Source organism: Hippichthys cyanospilos, chromosome 2, assembly GCF_059441005.1.
Source record: "Hippichthys cyanospilos isolate Australia breed blue-spotted pipefish chromosome 2, RoL_Hcya_1.0, whole genome shotgun sequence".
In the NCBI taxonomy this organism is placed as follows: domain Eukaryota; kingdom Metazoa; phylum Chordata; class Actinopteri; order Syngnathiformes; family Syngnathidae; genus Hippichthys; species Hippichthys cyanospilos.
Window position 1 is genome coordinate 10307158 of NC_142370.1, and position 18269 is coordinate 10325426.

Below are 18269 nucleotides of genomic sequence, written 5' to 3' on the forward strand. Positions count from 1 at the left end.
AACATTGTCATGTGTGAGGTTGAATTTTTGTAACCTTTCCTTATTAGGAATCATTCAATATTTCATACAATAAATAAAAAACTACATGGTGTCCCTCCTGTTGATAGTATTGTTCTGATATCGGTAAAAGACAGTTCTCTGAGCTAGTTGTCGTACCGGAAGTGAAAAGGTTGTAAAGGACAAACCTAATTACAAGCATACACAAAAATCCAACTATTATCACCAATTAGAGAATACTGCTGCACTCCAAATATTTGTGTGCCTCAATTTTCCATCAGAATCAGAATCATCTTTACTGGTCGAATACGAAAGTACACACGAGGAATTTGTCTCCACTATTTTGAGCTGCACTCGTAACAGCAACAAGCAGCATGACTTCCTGTCTTAAAATTGAATTTATTGTCAACAATATACTGTATACTAAACTTCAAAAGGCACCACCTAGAAATTATTTTTGAAAGAAGGAAATTAAAAGTGTGATTTGACCTGTCACCAAAACTTATTTTATAGCCTATATATATATATATATATATATATATATATATATATATATATATATATATATATATATATATATATATATATCATAAAAATAACTGGCAGGTAAAAACTAAAAATGGCAACAAAAACAAAATAAAACATGGAGCTCCGCCCCTGCTTACAAGGCATTCTGCTATTGGCAGTGGATCTTGATTTCGTTATATATCAAGGCAAGACAATCAGCATAGCGACTAAAACTGTCCGAGTAATGACAAATGATTGTACAACACTAAAAGGCCTTTGACTGCATCGTCTAATATAATTGTAAGGTCGTTGATTGGTTATAGGAGATGACGCCATTAAAGAAGGTCAGTTGACAATTAAGCTTTGACCTGACTTTCACCTCAAATATCTTTTGTCACATCTTGCGCATTATCAATAGGGCTCGTGCTTTGACAAAAAAAAAAAGAAAAAAAAATGCAGCCGAGGCCAATTAGTCAACTGTCTAATTCGTTCCTCACTTAATCTCGAGACATACAATTAGTGAAGTCATACTTTTAATATTGCCCAAATAAGATGAAATGTCAGCAGCTGCTGAAGGTTAATATCTGAGATGAGAAAATGTGTGTCAAAGCCAATTAATAAACTCCGCGCCTTTACATGGGCCAAATTGCTGATGACTTTAGTTGGTAATGAATATCTCGGACAGCGCTGACCTTGACAATCTCCTCTCCGCTGATCTGACGCAGTCGACCAAGGATGTCCAGAACTCTGTCTGGGTGGGTTTTCCAATTCAGAAGAGCCAATAGGTCCACTAAAGGCAGGACAAAACCAATTGAAACTCGACAACTTCCAAAACACTGGCTCAGACAGTAAATTCTATTGGTTACCATTCTGTGTGAGTTTGGTGGAGCAAAGTATGGTGGAAACCCAAAAGGTTTCCTTTGGGCTCCTCTGGAAAGGCAAATTAGCCGGCAGGTTGGGGCAACTGTTGAAGTCCTCCTTGCAGCAGGGCAGGCTGAGGTACAAGCCCTGGTTACTGAAGGTGGCGCTTTCATCACACTGCAGCAGACACACAGAAAGGACAGACGGACACTGATTGTTATGGTATCTACGACCTTCTGCTCAAAAAAAAAAAACACATCTGTGTTCCTCCACTCCCAGTTAACATATCAGCAACACAAACCTAGAAACGTTTGCAAGAATTTGTTTCTCTGTTTTCTGGTTGGATGTGTCACGGTTTGTTGGATTGTGGGTTGTGGGTTTATTTTGAGGGGTTTTGTTCCTTTCTGTTTTCATGTATGGTTCCTGCTCCTGCTCCACTTGTGTCTCCCTGCATTGGTTTTGATTTAGTCCACCTGTCTGCGTTACCTGCCCCTCGAGTCCTCCAATCCGCTCCCCTTGCCTATTGTCCCTGCCCAGCTGCCGTGCGTTTGTCTGATTAGAGTGTGAATGTATTCAAACCTAGTTTTCGTTACAGCCCGTGTCGGATCATTGTCATATTGTCTACTGCACAGGTGTCGAACTCCAGTCCTCAAGGGCCGATATCCTATATGTTTTCAAACCTTTTCCCTCAAAAACACCTGATTCAAATGATTGGGATCATTTTGAAGCTCCTGCAGAGCTTGCAAATGAGCTAATTATTTGAATCAGGTGTGTTGGGGAAAGGTGTGCAGGATGCCGGCCCTCGAGGACTGGAGTTCGACACCTATGGTCTACTCTACTGTCTCATTGTCGCATTTTCATACTGTCGTCTTGTAGTCCCGTCTCGTCCATCCGCTCCGTGTTTTCCTGCCAGCCTGCCCGTAGTGTTTGTTTTCTGTTTTGCCAGCCTGCCTGCGCCCTTAGTTTTTGCCGTCCCGTTTTTCCCGCTTTTGTTCCCGTTCGTTAAGTCAATAAATATGGATTTCATGAAGGCCCTGCATCGATGCCTCCCTGCTTTTGGGTTCCCCACCTCCGCAACCACGCCAGCACTCCTACCCGCCACGCACACCCGTGACAGGATGCGACACCGCATCCTTTTTTGGAGCTCCGTTCAGCCATTTTCGGACTGAGCATTTGTGTATTTGTTTCGGTAACATGAGAAGGCATTGGAAGGAATAATTGACTTATTCTGTTTGAAGCTAATTTATGACAGTTGACCACAATTGTTTTTGAAGTGACGTGCTGATTCCCCACAGTCAAACTCATTGGAAGTAAACGAAAGAAAACATGTGTTTTTACACTAGTGTTTTATTATAGAATACTGTAGAGTTGAAACTCCTGAAAAGAATCACCATACCTGACACGAGAACATGTTTTCTTTGCTCTTTTAAAGTTAATTTGAGCGTCAAGGGGTTAATGAGACAGCAATATGATTTAGATTGCTCCATGAGCCCTAAGAAGACTTATTTTGTGATTTGGTGCAACATGCACAAATCTGAATCAAATTTGCACTAAGTATAAGTGCGTTTGATTGTGTGTCCATATATGCCAATGATTGACTGGTTACCAATGCTCCAGTTTTAACATTGATGGGAAAACTTTAAAAAAAAAAAAAAAAAAAAAGACCAAAAAGTGCTGTCAATGCAGAGCCGGTTTGATCTTGGACTCGTTCGCTGGAGAGCTTTAATACCGATTTATGACATCTTACTTAAATTTCAACACTGGCAAAACAGGACAAATAAAATTAGACGTAAACGTCTGGGACCATTTCTTGCGACTGCCGATCTCACCTTGTAGACGTAAAGCTCGTGGCTCTCGTCCGATAGCGTGGTCCCATCCTCTCTCATGAGGGGGGTGAAAGCAAAGCCAAAGAGTTTTTTCTCCCCTTTGTCTTTGGCTGCAATGAAATAGACGCCAGCGACACGTTCATAATGAGATCCGTAAAACGGGCGACGGCGTTCGCCGGCCCGCAGAGGCTGACTCACTGGAGCAGTGTCGGAATTCGAAGCGTAGGTGGGAGCCTCGGAAACGATCAATGGGAATGGGAAGCTTGACCATCTCGCTCCAGCGAGGGCTGTTGTTGTGGTAGAGGACAAAAGAGCGATATTCTGTCATGTTGGGTTCTCCGGTGCCCAAACTGATGCAGTCCTGCGAAGAAAGGAGGCGGCACACGGCAGCGCGTCATGAGCGGATGCAGAGGCAGAACTAGTGTACTCGTCCTGACTGCTGCAATGGAAATCTGCGGAATATATCACTTTTAAACCAGCGTCGTACTTTGAGAGTGTCCCCATCGGCGTAGAGAACATAGAGCGTCACTTCGATGTTCTTCTGGACACTCTTGCCGCCCCGCTCGAACTCGCCTCGTTCCAGTGTCAAGTACAAGTCATTGCGAATGTCACCTGTGAAAATTGAAACCCAGAGAAAAAATGACTGAATGGGCTGACGGGACATTACAGTCTCCAGTGCAACCCAGGTCTCCAAAGTGCAAAGAAGACCTAATTTAAATTTAAACGTGGTTGTTTGTTTTGCAAATATCCTGTAAATCTGAACAACATTAAAATAAAAAAAATCTTAGTTGTCAGTACTGGTCAAAAGTTTGGAAAAACTTTCAAATTCTATGTCTTCCATTTTGTTTCCTACATTGTGCATTACAGTTTACCACTGGTGCTCAGAAGGAAAAATGGTTCCAGGATGTATCCTTGATGTTCTAATATGAAAACGTTCCTAAGACTCCGTATATTTAGTTGTCTCAGAAGTTGTCTCAGGGCTTAGTAGTCCAGGCACATCCAAACCCGGTTCTCGAGGGCCGACATGTTTTTAAGGTTTCTGTCCTCCCCACACACCATATTCAAATGATCAGCTCATCAGAAAATATGAAAGACTGGGCATTTTTGCATATTTTACACATAATTAACATAATTTTAACATAGCGCATCAAATACTTATGCATTTAGGTATGATACAAATTAGTGACAGCAAGCAACAACAGTAAATAAAAGGTAACTTAAAAAAAAGTATTTTTTCATCTCGGGCATGGGGATTTTTTTGAGTGATGATACTGATGGATTGAGGGCCCTTTCTTTAGTATCGACTGGAAAATGGCATAACTAACTCATGTTCATCAGACTCTGACCAAGAAAATGGTAGCCAGCTCGATGACAATGATGCCATGTCATGTCTTGGCCCCCTGCTGGCAAGTATTGTCACCAAGTATTGTGTTGTCTTGACACATAGGTTTTCGCAGATTTTATAAGCTTACGTATTGAATTATTCAGACTAAGCAGAAGCACAAAGGAAAAAATACGCTCAAATTAACCATGTTTTTCAAACCACTTACTTCATATTTTACATTCTTCAGAAAAGACTTTTTTGTTTTTAACAAGATGGCAGCTTTTAACCGTGGTATTTTCGAGGTCAACTTCACAGATTGCATTTTCAAAATACCTTTAGAGCTCTTAATGTGTATGAGTGCATTTGGAGCGAAAGATGATTCCAAATTTTTGATTGGTGCTGTAAATGCAAATATATACTGTATAGTGTATTTTTTCAGTCACCCGGGCTGGGCATGTTCTTTGTGCTCATGGCAGAACAGAAAAAGGTCCGTGCACGGCCGATTAGCCGAAATGGTGTTGATTGGTTCAATAATTGTCTAAAAGGTGCGTCCTAAGATTTTGTCAACATTGTGACATCGTGCTGCGCGCTCCTCTCCTGTTTCCTTTCGCCCACTGCGCTTCCTGCTGCTTCCTCATCCTTTCCACATCCCTCTCCTCTATCATCAGCATCCCGTGTGAGCCGATCGACCTTCCCCCGCCCTCCTCTTCTGGTGTTCGGCCCGCTCGATATGCCCGCCGCTCTTTGACTCCTACCTGGCATGATAACATCTGGAAAACCCAGTTTGCGGGTGAGCGCCAGGGCTCGGTTGAACACCGCCTGGTTCTCCCGTCGGATCTGCTCCAGCTCGCCCCTCAACAGCTGCAGAGAAATGATGAGGCCTGAGAGCAAAGTGGGTTGTGAGAAGGAAGTGGAAGGAGGGAAGCGGAGAGATATCAGATAAGGGGGGCAGAGAAGGGAGGACAGAGGGTTATTTAAAGGACATTAGTCAGAGCGTGGGGGAGGAGATGACAGACAGAAGGGTGGAAAGACACATGAGATGAGAGCAAGCGGGCAGAGAAATATCTCGCAATAAGGCAAAGGGAGGGAAAATGTTGGCAGTGCCCACAAATGCTGACAGATTTGAGTGAATGGAAGAGACGACTTAGCCATGGAGGGCGGTGATGAGCTTATCTATTTGCTGCAGCTTAATTAGCAATCAGCATTGTCAGCGTGACATGCGAACCGTCTGACGGAAATATTCTATAAATGACATAAACAAAAGTTCATCTATAACCAAAAGAGGATCTTATCTACATACCTGTGGGCGCTCACTTTGAGCAATTTATGTTCGAGAACTGCAAATTAGCCATTGGAGGAATAGAAAATTGACGTTATTTTTATGAAATTTGAAGAAAAATGCTATATCATCCCGAGACCCAGCCTATTCTTTTGTGTCCACTATAGTGGACGTGTGTTTATGTTCTATATCTTTTGACTCCTTTGAAATACCCAAGTAAGTCTTAGTGTGTTCAGTAGAGGATATCATTTCCTCTCCAATGATGATCCATGTACTTGGAAGGGATGAAATTCACTTTGCTGTCTTGCTTAGACAAAATGGACGCAGCATTGGACATAAACGAAAATGCTAGCTCTTTGGATGGTATTTCTTCAAATTTACATTGTCAGGCTTTCGGGGGGGGGGGGAATTTGTGCATCAAAATTATTAGTGGTATCAAGACTTGGTATCAGTGACTACTCAAGAGTGGGACTCGTTTCGAAAAAGTATCAAATATCCCTGGTATCGGTAGATTCCTAATGTCATTGTTTTAACTGGTTGATTTTGTGACAAAAGGGAAATATAAATGACTCATACAGTGGTGAAAAAAATAACACGGCGAACATTTAAGCACATGATGGTAAAGCGTGGTGATGACATCTCCTCTGTAGGCGCTGCATAGTCACAAGGCCAACATGAAATCCGTTTACCATAATTGGTGCTGGGAGCGGAGTATTTTGTGTTGGACTTGCGGATGATGTTTTCGTGGACCTGGTACCACTCGTTCTCGTTGTTACATCTGGAGAGAAAAACAGGCGAGTGGGGCAGTTGGCAGCAAAGCCATTAGCGGAACAGATGGTCGAGGAGGAATCGCGCGCATGGGGACTGCACCAACAGCATGTGTCCCTAAAGCTGATTTCCTCCTGGAGAAAAGGTAGCAGCACGGGGGAGTTGCTATCAAGCAGCACGTCGGCCCCAGAGCTCAGCACGCTAAACAAAACTGACAGCCAGCTCTCAACCAGTCCTTTTCATTACTGTGGGCCCGGAGGCCCCTGGGAAGGGAAAGGAAGGGGCAAACGCATAGACTGGAGCCTTATAGGAGCCGACAGTTTGGAGGCAGCACAGAACTGAATCACGGCTCGTTTTTTAAAAACAACCACTCCTTGCCTTAGCAGAAACACTCCACTAAAACACTTCTTTTGTTCCCAAAATCTTGATTTCATTCCAAATCCCCTAAAAGGCATCCATGTGACTGATACGGTGTGTCTAAGTGACCTCTGGCCCAAAAGCAGAAATATTTTGTCCCAATTGGCAAGTTGTGAAAAACGCTGAGCTGTGTTTCTCATGTTGATCGGCACTTTAGCTTTGTTCAGCGGTCTTCTCTATGAAGTGCTTCGCCGTATTCGGCCTTCCCTCTGATCGAGGAGGACTTTTGAATATTAATCATCCTGTCAAGCACATTAGAATTTCCGGTGTAAATACAGTACTGTATGCATGTTTGAAGATAATTGCAGAAAAAGACTAAGATCTGCACAGTACACAATTGTGCAGATGTACTGTAGCAATAAAGAGGAAATATTCATTTGGCGTGTCCCAATAGAACATTTTCACTTCTGATACGATACTGCAGAATAGATTACCGTCCAACACCGATCTCTATCAGCTTTTTTTTTTTTGTATAATAAATACAATAACGCTAAAAATACAAAGAACAAAAGTCCATCCATCCATTTTCTCGAGCTGCTTATCCGTCATTGAATACGAAGAAAATACCACACATTTGTGCAACATATATTTATCTCATACATGAGAATGTGCACACAGCAGGAGCAGAGTTTGGAATGGACTGTTTGTATATTAGTGCTAATATCAGATATTAGGATAGGGAAGCAGTATCAGGCCGATAACCGATCTCATTTGAAGGCATTGCTACTTGTGATAGTGGCCAATGCTAGGATCAGCCCTGTTTGGCCATTTTTTTGGCCAGAATCTAAAGGCATACATGTACAACAGATGCCCCAATTTGCGTAAAGTGTATATCTAGAAATATAGAACAATCATAGAAAATTGCCTTTAATTTCATGGAATCTAAATGGGAAATAATATGTTGTGATAGACAGGTATTTCAATTAAATTATTTGTCACTTTGTTTTTATTTTTTAGAAATTATAAAAGTACCAGTAGTGTCAGGACCCGGTATCGGTATTTCTGACTACTTGAATGAAGTACTTGTACTTGTATCAGTCCAAGAAAAAAGGGTTATTAAACATCTATAATTTTGGATGAAGAAGATGAAGTTTCTTTTTTTTTTTGGACTGTCGAATGAATAGTCAAGACCAATCAGGACACTTTACAATAAAATTTACCCAATTCAACATTCTATGACAGGAGTTCTCAAATGTGGCTAGGTATTCCCCCGGGGGTACCTGAAAGCACTCCATGGGATGCAATATTTTAAAATATCTTTAAAATGCAGTGTCTAGGCACAACAATGAAATAAAAATGGTTTTGATTGTTGAGACATTGAACATCCCTACATTATATGTGCAACTAGTTCTTTAGAGACTGCCATACTAATGTAGTTCCAGAGTTTAATAATTCAGGCAATGTTTTTACTGCACTCTTTTAAAGCCTTTTTTTAACTTAACCAAAATGACCTTGTGCTTGTTTGGGGGTATTTAACCAGAAAAATCTTTCAGAGTGGATACATCACTAAAACAGGTAAGAGATGCACTGTTCTCTGAAATCCATACGTGTGTGTGCGTTCAGCTATAATACTCACGTGTAAACTTTGAGAACAAAGTCCTTCTCCTCTTTGAGATCAGTTATGGTGTGAAAAACGTCACTCATGGCGAGAACGGCACAGCCGTACGGTCGTCGGTACATCACATGAGGTGGGCCTTTCTTCGAGTCGTTCAGCAGCATGCGGCCTGGACACAGGCAGCAAAAAGAACTCTACGGAAACATATTTCCAGGCAGCCAATCATGGCCAAAATGGTTCACAAATGGTGATCACGATTATTTTGATCGACACTGTAATCACGATTATTTACAATTCTTCATCATGTAAAGGAAAGCATATGGATTTTTACTTCACCACTTTTCAACAAACAACAATTAAGGTAAGGTAAGGTAATTCAATTACATGTATTTATTATGTAAATAAAAAAGTACATATTATACATCCATATATATATATATATATATATATATATATATATATATATATATATATACATATATATATATATATATATATATATATATATATATATATATATATATACATATATATATATATATATATATATACATATATATATATATATATATATATACATATATATATATATATATATATATATATATATATATATATATGTAATAGTCAGTTTAATTTTGTATTGTTCCCCTCCTATTGGCCTGTACTCGTAAATTCAACCTTCTGAGGCCCAGCCTATTTTCATTTGTATCCACTTTAGTGGGCATTGGCTCTCCGGAGGATATACTGTACAGTATCATAGAGGGCCAGGGTCATTTCATCATAACAGCCAAAATGGTGATCACAACTAAAATTGGATTATTTGGAATACCGTACCAGTTCTCATGACATGCGCAACAATGTAAAGGTCTCTCTTCAAATCTTTACTGCTTAGGTCCTGCAAAACAACATGGAAAATTCACAGTAAAAAAAGAAATGCATTCATGGTATTTCCTTCCTAAACTTCTTGAATTGAAGTGGGAATGTGAGGAAGTTACCGTGAAGAGAGCACAAAGACGATCAACCTTCTCCGGATTCTTTGGTCCACCATTTTTGTTGAGTTTCACCATAAACTTTTCACTGTTTAAAAAAAAAACAAAAAACCATTCTGTTTACTGCTGCGCATCCATTACACAAACAGTTGCTCTCAGCTGGTCACGTGCGAGCTGTGTACACATACCTGATCTGTTTGGCCTCTCGAGTGTCATACAGAGAGAAGAAGACGTCAGCATCCTCGCTGATGCTGTTGTACGTGAAGCTCTTCAGATTGATGAAGAGGTGGTGAGACACCGGGACACGGCAACTGTCGCCATGGCGGGGCCTCACGTTGTCAGCCTGGCAACCAAAGGCAGAAAGGGAGGGGACAAAAGATCAAGTTAAAACTGTCTAATGTTCATTTAAAACTGGAGTATTATTGCATATGTGGGATATGAATGAATTCTTTAGGGCCATGCATTATTGGAAAAGGAAACCTTTAGAGGTATATTTTGCATTTTCACTCTCGTTTCTAGGCCAACACAATATTGTGTTCTATGTCTGTAAATATGGATGCTTTAATTGAAAGATTGACTTCTTCTCTCCAGTTACATTTGCATGTAGGTAACAGCTGTGTTGTAAGTGTGGAAACACCGCCACCCAATCACTACAGTGCTCAATCGGCTTCAAATGAAAGAAGAATTCCACTATACATAAAATGATATCATAAAAGGATTATCGGCTACAAAAGTCACTTATAGGCCCTAAACACACACACACACACACACACACACACACACCCATTGGTCTATTTCGAGACGAATGCAAATGCAAAAAAAGGTTGAGTTGTACCTGGTTTGTGCTTTGCTGACCACAGTGTCTGCTGGATACATGCTAAGAAAAAAATTAAAGAAAGATAGAAGGTTACCGAAAGATCATTCAATCCATTGTTGTCTCCTCCCACAATAGCTTTGAACTCCTTTACCTCAGCACAGCTTCAGACAGGCACCTGCTCATGCGTGCCTTTGTTTAAACTTGAAATGGGACAACATTTCACCTACGGACGGCCAGTGCCGAGCGCTAAAAGAAGCGGCGGCGCGCGCGGGGGAAGGAAAAGGACAAAGCTGCGCTCGCCCACACGCATCACCGCAGCCCAAAAGAGCGCCTCTCCTCCACTACCTGAAAAGGTGCCAAAGCTTTCAGCGCTGCCAAAAACAAGCTGGCGCACTCATTAAGATTTTTTTTTTCTTTTTTTTACAAGGACGAAGGGAAAACTTTCTTCGAACACAAAGTTTAAAATTAGTTTGAAAGAAAGAAACTATATTATTCATCAGTACGTCTAATACTTTGTACACCAGGGTTAAGGTTAAGGGTAGTTTGTCACTGGATGACATCACACATGGCAAAGTGTTGTCTACATCAGGTCCCTCTCCAGAGAAAAATATTATCAAGTAGACACCAAGTACATAAGAACGTATTTGGAAATGTGTCCACTTGCAAGTATGACCAAACGTATTAAAATGGCTAAATATTAAAAGCAGCATTTTCCCCATAATGCCACAGTGTTGCCGAGCATAATCATTATGAGGAAAAATTGCTCTTTTTAGAAGTCAGCTTACAAGAATGTTCAAATAGATTTGCAAGTATGTTTGCACACAAAATAGATTGGAATCTTTTTTAAAACGCGTTAGAACGTATTAAAAGTATAGTTGAACGTATTTGGAAATGGACTTGCACAAACAAGACCGCCACTCCGAAATGTTAACTCCACAATGGCAGCCCAATTCTACGTAAAATCATGAAATTAAGGAGGGGGTGAAATCACAATCACTGTATGTGCTTTTTCGGCAGGGTTGAGCCCTCCTATTTTGCCCCGACCCGTCACTTGACATTACGTCCGCATTGCTGGCTTGCCCGAGTCACGTGGCAGCAAGCGCAAGGACACACTCAATATGGCGGTAGAACGAGCACACAGGACAGGTCACGGGAGGCTGCTCCAACAGATGAATGCGCTGCGTCTCGTGAGTCACCTTCTTCTGGACCCTTTGGTAATTGGTGCATTCGCTTACGCATCCCACGACAACATACAGTAAAATCTGGCTCGATACACATAAACAAAGCTCCAAGTATGCGGGAAGCTTAGATTGCTGCAGATGCGCTACGGTCTATGCATTCTGCAGGCACGCGGCATAGTTTATAATTTAGAGGCCACTAATTCACATATTTAATTTATTACGTTTATTAATTCATGGGGTGGGTTTGAGTAGAATGCACCGGTTCGAGAATAATTGAGGGCAAACATACCAGTTTGTAAAGCTCGGATATGCTGATCTGGTCTGGGTCCACCATTTCAAACTCTTTCCTGGGCACAAGGTCGATGCCCAGGTGCCTGGTGAGAGAGAAATGATTGAGCTTTTAGCCAATGTCACAATGACAACGATGAGGAATTGCAACAAAAAGTCTTCAACCCATTCACTGGCAGCCCAGTCAAAAATGAACCTTTGACGTCTATAGGCGTCATGGGCATTGAATGAGTTCAATGCAAGAACTGTTAAGACTGTGGTGAAAGTACAGTACTGTATTTTACTACAAAAGAACAACGATGGCAAAAGTACTCACAATGTATACTTAATCTGAAGTACAAATTAGGGCTCAAGTAATTTGAATACCTCGGTTCTTGTCCTAGACACCCGCTTAATAGTGTACATAGTGTACATTGTAGCCATTGTCAGCACAAAAAAATTGTAATATTTTACCTTTAAAAAGTAACTAATTAATTTACTACCATTTGTAGTTAATTTGATAACTAAATTACTTTTCATGTACATACATTTTTCCACTCACTTTCAACAACAGCAAGTGGCAAAGTGTGTACATCAATAATAATCCATCCATCCATTTTCTATAGCCGCTTATCCCCACAGGGGTCGCAGGCTTGCGGGCGCCTATCTCAGCTGGCTTCGGGCAGTAGGCGGGGGACACCCTTAACTGGTTGCCAGCCAATCGCAGGGCACACAGAGACAAATGACCAATTACACGCCCAATCACACCTAAGAACAATTTAGTATGTCCAATTCACCTGACACGCATGTTTTTGGGGAGTGGAAGGAAGCCGCGGGCACAGGGAGAACATGCAAACTCCACACAGGAAGGCCGGAGCCAAGTGGATTTCAACCGGGACCTTTGAACTGTGAGGCAAACGTGCTATTCACTGCGCCACCAAGCCGCCATCACTTCGACAAAATATTAAGTTTTTACTGCTGAAAATGGCTAAATAAGTGCACTCTCCCCTGAAGCAGAAGTACAAATACTGTAAGAAGAACTTAATCACTGCCTGCACAATGAAACTTAATCCCGGACGTCTATAGCCGTCGATGGCAGTGAATGAGTTAAATTCACTCCGTGCGGCTCCGCGTGCACTTCAGCCTTGTTGACGGACACAAACCTTTTCTTGGACATAATGCACAGCCTCAAAGAACAGCTGCGACACGTTGACCATGAAATGAGATCACGCCAGTTCTCATGCTAAGTGTACCCTGCAGTGCACTGACCTCAACAGCCACAGTTAGCTCCTTTTATTGCAGCCTTTATCTTTCCCAATCCAAAGATGCAGCTCAAAGTGTCTATTTTAAGACGTGACAAATCTTAACGTCGGCATTTCCGACTCATTCTCCGCCTCGATCAAGATGTCTTGATCTGCCTTACGGATGCCTGTCGCTGCTGAGTTGGATTTGAGAAATGGCAGCAAAGAGAATCGGGCCTTGCGGTTTCTCCAGGGAGAAGTGCACTGACTTGAATCTGCTTGACACACGCTCATCAACGAACGCAACTTGAAAACGTGTTTGGACAGTAAGCAAAGTGCTAAATCAGTCTAAATGCATGATGACGACTGTGTGTGAGTGTAACTTGCTCGGTCAGTTTGAAGATGAACTATATAATTACAATAATAAACTCATTTATGCTGCGTTACGCGTGCCGAAATATGAAAAAGTACAGATTGCGTACGTCATAAAATATAGATTGCACGCCATAAACCGATGACACCCTGAACTGGTTGTCGGCCAAGAGCCGCCACGGTGTAACATCATCTATTTTATTTCTGAAAATTACATCAACGATGACAATGCGCATTCATGAAATAAAATGACTAAAATAAAGGATGCAACATTTTGCAAAGGAGCTACTATAAAAATGTAGCAATATGTTGCTTCATTTTCCAATTACCTTTCCCTTCATTTAAGAGTGTACCGCTCCTACAATTGGACTATGACTAAACCTATTGTTAAGTATTGTTTAGAGGCTCCTTGGAAAACATTGAATGCTATTATTTTATGAAGTTGTATTTGGATGCGCATTATCATTAGTGAGACCATTTCCTGCGGATGAGTCAGAAATAAAACAGAAAATGTTACATGCTCTGTCCCTTGGAATTTCTAAATAGATTGCACTTAGAGATACCACTCCAAAGTATAACAAATCAGACATGAATGGCACAGCACTCTGCTTTAAAGTCATTTTGTCATCCAAAAGTGACTCAAACTGCTTCGGGGGTACTTGGCTGAAAAAAAAAAAAAAAAAATCACAGTGGGGTACATCATTGACCAAAGGGTTGAGAACCGCTGTCTTACGGGATGAATAAATGGTTAATATGTTGATTTAAGACATGTGATAATGCCGTACGAAGTAAAGGAGAGACTCACTCATTGCCCCAGTCAAGGCGAACGGTGATGTGGCGCTTGATCTCACGGGTCTGGTCCTGAGCGAGGTGACCCTGGATGAGCTGCCGGCGCAAGTCGATGAGCTCATTCATCACATGCCGCAGCTTATGGAACAGATCCACCTTATGTTTCTGTGAAAACAGCCACACAAACAAAAAATCGGCTAGAATACTTCATGGAGAACCCATCACATTCAAACATTTCTTTTTCTAGAATTTTTTTCTATCATAAATCTGAAATGGCTTAGGCTAACATGGACATATTTTGAACTGTTGAAAATTCCCTTCAATAAATTGGCACGAAGAGATTACATGGTCTGCAAGACTTCATGGAGGATTTTCACAAGATCTGACCAAGTAAGACCTCATGTCATATGACAAACACTGACTCTTCATCATGAATCTATTAAATTATCTGATTCATTTCCTTCCGTGGCAGCATTCATCCTCATCATCAAAATCATGTGAAGAAAGAGTTCAAGTGGTTTGAGAACCCCGAAGGTAGAAAGGCGCCACATTTACGCGCTTGCCATGAGTTCCCACTGAGATTACAGCCAGGAGGGTTCAACACAAATATTTCTCCTGCATTGACCTCCTCCTGGTGGTGATTTCTTGCAGACCAAGGACAATGCAAAAAAATACAGACAGGCTTTCTTGTCCCTAATGATCTGATACAGCCGCAGAACTGCTTTGGTTTGTTTATATAAATGCAAAGATTAAGCAAAGCCACAATTCCCCTGCAGGGTTCCACACTAACCGTGACTATGTGACTGTGAATACAATAAAATCAACGTGTACTTGCTTCTTCAATATTAAATAAACCATTATTTTTGAGTTCGCTAAAATTGACCATTGAGCATGTTGGATACTTTTTTTTTTTTTTTGCACATCTTCTTAAAGTTATCCTTAAATGTCAGGGGGCGAAGGCTGAAAAGTCTTTTACAAAGCAAATTTATCATTACCTCATACAATTCCCAATCTGTGATCTGAATCGCCCGCCCTCACGTCTTCTGGTATTTGCACAGCACATAAGCCGTGAATTTCCTATTCAATAGGAACTTGAATAGGAATATGATGACTGTTTTAAAGTGTTGTCACCCGTCCGTTGGTGAAGGTTTGACGCTGCAGTCAGCACTTGCGTATCAAAATCTCCTCTCTCAAATTCAAAATTCTCCATTGAGTATTTTGTGTTGTAGGGTTGAAAGATTTGAGGAAAAAACTAATCCTAGTTGTGCCGGTCTGCGTAGTTATGTCATTATGTCATGTTGTATCGTGTGATGAATATGCAGAGCAGCCCAAAAAAAAAGCACAATGGACGGACCCCGGTTTTTGTCATGTAATGAGGGATAAACACTAGATACGAATTATTTTAGACCAATCCCGTTTTTAGAAGAAATCAAATACAGAATGAAATTAATTATTTAAAAAATAATAAAACAGCATTTGCTTTGTTTGTCTGTTTTTTTTCTGGGTAGTCCAACTTCCTCCCACACTCCAAAAACATGCATGGCAGGTATATTGGACACTCTAAATTGTCCTTTGGTGTGACTGAGAGTGTGTATGTTTGTTCGTCTCTGTGCGCCATGCAATTGGCTGAAATATGCAAATATCCTTGCATTGCTCTCCTAATCATTGCTTCTTAAAATTTAAATTTGCTTCGTTTTGAATGACAGGTGTGCTGAATGATCCCATCGTCAAATGTCATGATACGTATTTAAGGATATGAGATAATAGTATGGATTTATGCGCAATAAACGTGTGGGGGCTTATTAGGCACGTTGCCGAACATTATCTTTAGCACAGTGCTGAAGCTAATTCAGTAGATTCACACCAGCAACAATCAGATCAACTTGCACCCTGTTACTATCTCCTCAACAAGTGTGGCAGCATGGCCGCCATCATATCACACAGCGAGCGCCGCTGAATCTACGGCATCACGGGAAATGACGTCACTGCAGTTGTGCTCCAGCAACGTATCTACCCACTGAGCCTAAAGCCTGCCCCAGAGCTGAATTAAGGAGGCTTTAAGTTTCCGGTAATCACGTTTGCTCAGCGAGTGAAGATGATACAGGAAGTAAGTGAAGCAGGCCAAAATCAATCAAGGTCTGAATGACATAGCATGAAATCGGCCGTGACAGGTCTGTGGGCCATTATCTGTGTCCAGCACCCATATCTGCTCCCACATAGATAGTGTTTGAAGAAGTAGGGCAGCAGTCAACGATGGCTCTGAAAGAGGTGTACTGTACTTTAAGGCTGGATCTGAGTTGTCTGAGTAGTATGTGTTGAATCGAGCGCGTGGGGAAAAGCGTGTTTGGAAAAGCCTATTCCACTAAACCCCTCCGGAGGATGTAAATGAAAGCGAAAGCCGTTTTGCTTCCAAATAATTTGAGAAAAGGCAACAACCTCACGGCCGCTCTGGCGATTAGTGCTAAGGCCTGCTACACACAATTAGGATTTTTGCGATTTTCTTTATCTGTGACAGACGCCCCACATTACATCTTGGCTGTATTGCAATTTATTTAGGAGTCGGAAAGTTCTCCATCAAGAGTCTCTAGTTGGTTCAAAACAATGCTGCCGCTAACCTCTTAACTGGTGCTCTCATAGAAGGGCGCATGTGACTACTTTGTACGCAACAAAATTTGCTTTACTTCTATTTCATTTCAAATTGTCCACATGTTCGGAATTTCAGTTGTTTATTTGTAAATAGTAGGGCCCGACTGACATGGAATTTGTTTTAGGTCGATACAGGTACAAAAATACAGATTCGTGATTCAGCGGATGTTTAATTTTAATAATTATAATGAGTGACAGAGCATTTGTTTCCTCCATTTCACTAGGTGTCATTGATATGTGCATCGTTACTATACACAAGCCAGCCTGGCATCTATTACGCAAAAAAGCGGGGGTCAGTCAACAGGAAATATAATCTTAATTTATATCATTTTAAATTCAAATACTAATTGCTTGTTGCGGCAATCAAAGGGTCTAAGAATAATCATCCAGAATGAATACAAAAATGAAATACAAAAAAAAAAGCCATATCACTGAGCCCTAATCTGAATAATCTTTTTCTGACGTTTATGTATGTTCTAGATTCAATTTGAAGTAGTTGTTTGAAAAAAAAGATAAAAATTAACTTATTTTAGTTTAAAATAACCGTAAGTTGAGGCACCAAAAATGAAACTCACACAAAAATTGAGACCCAGCCATTTTGTTGTGTGAACTGTTGTGTCCATTTTCTCTCAGCGAGATAGCAAAGTGAGTTGTATCCCACCCAAACACATAGGAAAGGCATCACAACACATCACAGGAAAGGCCGCAATGCCCTCTATTGAGTACACTGGGACTTAGTAAGGTAACTTGAAGGATTCCAAAGACATAGACCAAAACAAATGTCCACTACAGCGGGCACAAATGAACCGGCTGGGCCTTCAAGCGACTGTAAAAAAATAACCTACGTCACCGCCGTGCGTAATATAAAGAAAAACACATGAAAACAAGACTATTTGTTGCCAAGCAATACAGATTTCCCGAGAGAGGTTTTCGCCGCAATCACGCCTTACATTTTGATGCGGCCAGATTTGCCAAACGAGGTCTTTATCCCCCTACACACGAAGGCTCGTTTAGCGTGTTTAGTTGGCTTGTTTTTTACGTGTGTGTGTGTCTGTGTGTGTGTGTGCGCGCGTGCGGGCCTTAGGGATTTGTTGCCCTATTTGTGTGCTCTACAGGAGAGCTACTCACCACGTAGAGCTGCTTCCACAAGACACCCCACTCCTGCAGTGTCGAGGTGGTCTCGGTGATGATGGGGTCTTCCAGGGGCACCACCGTCTCACACAGCCTGACACAAACAGTAGCGTGAACGCAATGGCGCAACACCAGAAAACACATTTATAAACGAGGGTGATTTAGGATGAAACACAAAAGGTCAAGCTGCCGGGATGCAGATAATTGTCTCATCAAATTAACGCAGACTCCTTGCAACTGTGTTCTGTTTCACTTGCTCGGGGTATCAAAAGAAATGGCGATGGCAATTTTGGCTGGGG

The 18269-nt window shown here is 41.3% G+C and overlaps 1 protein-coding gene across 1 annotated transcript in view; it reads right to left on the reverse strand.

The window, feature by feature from the left end:
* dock3 (dedicator of cytokinesis 3) overlaps positions 1 to 18269 on the reverse strand; it is a 57155-nt gene that overhangs the window by 21446 nt on the left and 17440 nt on the right. The window contains exons 5-19 of the mRNA XM_088403581.1: positions 17968 to 18064; positions 14210 to 14358; positions 11814 to 11898; positions 10362 to 10403; positions 9715 to 9869; positions 9533 to 9614; positions 9372 to 9432; positions 8556 to 8703; positions 6484 to 6572; positions 5271 to 5396; positions 3679 to 3803; positions 3390 to 3552; positions 3195 to 3301; positions 1371 to 1542; positions 1197 to 1294 (exon numbers count right to left, since the gene is read on the reverse strand). Of these exons, the coding sequence (XP_088259707.1) occupies positions 1197 to 1294; positions 1371 to 1542; positions 3195 to 3301; positions 3390 to 3552; positions 3679 to 3803; positions 5271 to 5396; positions 6484 to 6572; positions 8556 to 8703; positions 9372 to 9432; positions 9533 to 9614; positions 9715 to 9869; positions 10362 to 10403; positions 11814 to 11898; positions 14210 to 14358; positions 17968 to 18064 (1699 nt within the window). The remainder of the gene's footprint in view (positions 1 to 1196; positions 1295 to 1370; positions 1543 to 3194; positions 3302 to 3389; positions 3553 to 3678; positions 3804 to 5270; positions 5397 to 6483; positions 6573 to 8555; positions 8704 to 9371; positions 9433 to 9532; positions 9615 to 9714; positions 9870 to 10361; positions 10404 to 11813; positions 11899 to 14209; positions 14359 to 17967; positions 18065 to 18269) is intronic.